The following is a 3,921-nucleotide window of genomic DNA, read 5'->3' on the forward strand; positions in this document are numbered from 1 at the left end:
GAACCATTGTTGTCATGAAAACTCTAAAAGTGTTGTCAAGAACAAACTCTCCATTTCATTGAGAAAACTTAGTAAAATTATAGAAAAGAAAAGTAAAAAACAAAATTCTAAAATCCCAACAAAAATAAAAATGAATGCATACCTGAATTGTAGTATTTTTAAGTATTTTCAAGATTACATCATTAGATCATTAATCGAACCATTGTTGTCATGAAAACTCTAAGGGCCTGTTTGTTTTTTAAAATTTTCACTTAATTGCCTCTTAACTCTTAATCGGTCAGACATAAGTGATTTCAGACTGTTTGTTTTTTTTTAAATTAAGAGCTTTTTTACCTCTTACCGTCCTCTTAAAATTAAGTGGGAATCCTATGTCTGAAATCAATTTCAGAGCCGCATCCCATCTCCATCTCCATCTCGCTCTCAACTCTCGATTTCTCCATCTCCATCTCCATCTCGCTCTCAACTCTCGATTTCTCCATCTCCATCTCGCTCTTCCATCACCATCTCGCTCTCAGCTCTCGATTTCAAGGTCTCGCACTTAGCTCTCGATGTCAACAGCTCAGGATTTTTTGTCTGCCTCTCCGTCCAAGAGATCTCTCGAATGCTCTCGATGTCAACAGCTCACGATTGTTCGTGTTTATATTGATTCAAATTTCAGACGTAAAAACAAATAGTCTGACTGATTCAGATTTCAGACTTCAGACGTAAAAACAAACAGTCTAACTGATTCAGATTTCAGACTTCAGAACCACCTCTTAAAATTCAGAAGTGAATTCAGACTTCAGACTTCAGTACCTCTTAAAAAACAAACGCCACCTAAGTCCATCGGGTTTTTTTTATTGTGATTCTAATTAAAAAAATAATTGATTAATTTTTATAATAAAAATGTATAATTTTGTTTAAATATCTGAAAGTATAAGACATTTTTATTATTTATATTTTACAAATTTTATCATAAAAACTGATTATATTTTAAAACTAATTGTATATAAAATAATCGAGTATCTCACAAGCTTTTCGAGTCGGGTATTTGATAGCTTGACCCGACTCGTTAATATGTCGAGTTGAGCTCGAGTTCGAGCCAAGCCTATTCGAGTCGAGTGTTGACCGAGCTCTAACCGACTCAATCTCGAGTAGCTCACGAATTGTCTCGTATTGTTTACACCCCTACCACTTTGTCTCCGCACAAATATTTGAGGTGTAGATAAGAAAAGATACAAATTACTCATTGCCCCATTCTCTTTTCACCTTGTTCAAACTAAATTTGAAGTTTTATAACCAACAAGGTTGTAAAACATTGGAAATCGAATAAAATAGTCAGTCTTATAAACTCAAATCTGCGTTAGCATCATGTAATATGTACAAAATCACTACGACCCATTCCTCTTGCGAACCGGTAGTATCAAGGAAGAAAATAGGTTGTTGCGTGGTTCTAAATAGGGGTCTAAATGATGCAAGACGAGCTCGAGTATTGATATACTCGACTCGAAGTTGATAGTCATTTCTCGAGCTTGAACTAGACATGACTCGAAAACATGCAAGTAGTTAAAAACTAAACTCGACTCGAACTTGATTGCAATTTATGAAATTTTGAGGTCTTCTGTTATAAATTATTCAACTTAAAGGTGTTCTTTAAAACTTTATAAAACTAAAGGATACATCTCAAAGTTTATCATGATAAAAAACATAGTTATAAACTCCATTCATCCCTCTATCTTTTTATAACACATCTTCATCGTTTAAAACTATAATTGATTGAACGAACTTTGTAGGGTTTGTATAATGGTTTGAAAAGTAAGGAAACAAGTAAACCGCCAACGTACTGCAAACTGAAAACGATTATATTTTTATTGAAGCCCATAAAACTGAAGGTGGTAATGTTTTATTACATGGGTTAATGGTGTTTCAAATGGGTTTTTCTCCGTTAACAACACTCATGAATTCATCATCACATTCAAAAGCAGCCATGTTTTCCGGCAACAAGCAGACTTCCAAGTCCATGCTTCCTCCGCCCTCCCGGCCAGGGTATAGCGTCATCTTGCCGTCAAACTTATTAGCATACCCACTCATAACCGCCACTCCTTTCCCCAACCCGAACTCGTTCCCATACATATCAAATCTTGGCGAGCTCCCCATATGCACCACATTGGGATCAAGAAACTGACTCAGTTTAAACACAAACGGCTTCTTTAACCACGAATCAACAAATCCCTTGATCGCTTTATCACCATGGTTCACCACCGCCTCGTGCAACCGCCACGCCGCCCTCCCGATGCTCTGATCCAGCAACTCCCCCGCCGTTGTTTTTCCTGTCACAATGGAGACCATGTTACCGAAGTAGCTTTCAGACACCGGCGGGAGAATTCTGCTCCTGTTGTTCACGGCCAATCTGCAGCCGGTTTCTTGATCTGCCGGTGACCGCCGGGCACGTGTTACACACCGCCACACAAGGGCGGAGAGCCCCTGCAACGTGGAAATCTTGGTTGTATTGCAGTCTGAGTTCACTTTCGCTTTGAGCTTAGAGAGAGAATTCGAAGAAAAATGAAATATTCTTTCTCTTAAAAAAGGTTGACGGTATCTGTCGATGAGTTCACAGTCATCTGCAAACGGGAGGCTGATAATCGGGTCGGATCCTGCCGGAATCCATCTTTCGAGAATGGGAGGACGCGAGACGGGAGTTAAATGTCCGTTTTGTGTTTTTGATCTGAAAACTTCGGACCAGGAGTTAAAGAAATGCCAGTAGGAGGTTCCATCAACTACCATATGATTAATGGAGCAACCGATGAAGATTCCATCGATGAGTTCCGTCACCTGAATCGACAGCAACGACAGTTGGTGACCATCGTGAGCGATAACATCGTGGTGGTCGAAAAACGATTGAACAATCAACGGTACATCCGTCGGTTCAATAACATCCGCCACCCTCAAATCGACAGTTGAATGAATGAATCTTGCTCCAGGACTGTTCTCATGATTCAAGAAGAGGACCAAAGAAGGTGGATTTTGTCGTTTAACGGTGGCAAAACGGGCGGCGAGTGGGTGAAAATGAGTCAGTGTGACGGAGAGAGAGTCTTTGAGGTCTTCCAGGAAGGTGGCGATGGAGAAATCTAGATTTTCGGGTAACCGGAAAAGTAAACCCTTTTGGATGTAATGTATATTAAACAGAAGTAAATCCCATGGCGAGAAGTAAATGGGTTTCTTGGCTTCTTCTGATACTAATTTTGGTTTGATGAAAACATCTGAGATGATTTCAACACTTGGAGACTTCATTGAAGGAAGCTGAAGGTGAAGGCCTGAAGCTCAGATCAAAATGCTATGGCGGTTCAATGCCAAATGGGTTGGTTATCATCATATTAATAAGCACAGGATGAGGCGGGTTGCGTTTGCTGGTTAATAGTTACATGAAATTTGACGGATGAAATAATTCATAAAACTTAAATTTATAGACTATAGTATAAAGTGTTCTATTTAAAAATGTTATAATAGGTTTATAAAATGTTTTTGGATGTTTCAACAAGGGTTTTAAATTGATCTTTAAATAAAATATCGTATTAGTTATTTTATAGAAATATTTTAAAAAATGTTCCGTGAACTCATCTATTTATAGGTTATCCATGTATATATGATATTTTTTCAAGTCGTGTCGTATAAAATAACTAATACGACATTTTATTTTAAAAACTTCATAGCATTTGTTAATATATCCAAAATCATCCTATAAACATATTGTAACTCTTTTAGATAAGACAATTTTTTTGTTTCGTCCTATAAAATATCATATTAATCCGCTTAGACATTCTAGCATCCTATAAGATCTAAGGTCCTTGTAGCGAAATGTTACAACTAAGCATTTTCTTTCTACTAAAGTACAACATAAAATGACGATGTATTTAGATAGATAAATTCGTCAACCAAATATCT

At 37.4% G+C, this 3,921-nt stretch overlaps 1 protein-coding gene across 1 annotated transcript; it reads right to left on the reverse strand.

Annotated features, from left to right (window-relative positions):
- Positions 1 to 1,827: 1,827 nt before the first annotated feature.
- LOC112511534 (uncharacterized acetyltransferase At3g50280-like) lies at positions 1,828 to 3,300 on the reverse strand. Its single transcript, XM_025117196.1, has one exon. The coding sequence runs from the start codon at positions 3,268 to 3,270 to the stop codon at positions 1,906 to 1,908; it is 1,365 nt and encodes a 454-aa protein (XP_024972964.1). The 5' UTR covers positions 3,271 to 3,300; the 3' UTR covers positions 1,828 to 1,905.
- Between the last annotated feature and the right edge of the window lie 621 nt (positions 3,301 to 3,921).

The sequence above is a fragment of the Cynara cardunculus genome (genome assembly GCF_001531365.2).
Source record: "Cynara cardunculus var. scolymus isolate 2C chromosome LG 4, CcrdV1, whole genome shotgun sequence".
In the NCBI taxonomy this organism is placed as follows: Eukaryota; Viridiplantae; Streptophyta; class Magnoliopsida; order Asterales; family Asteraceae; genus Cynara; species Cynara cardunculus.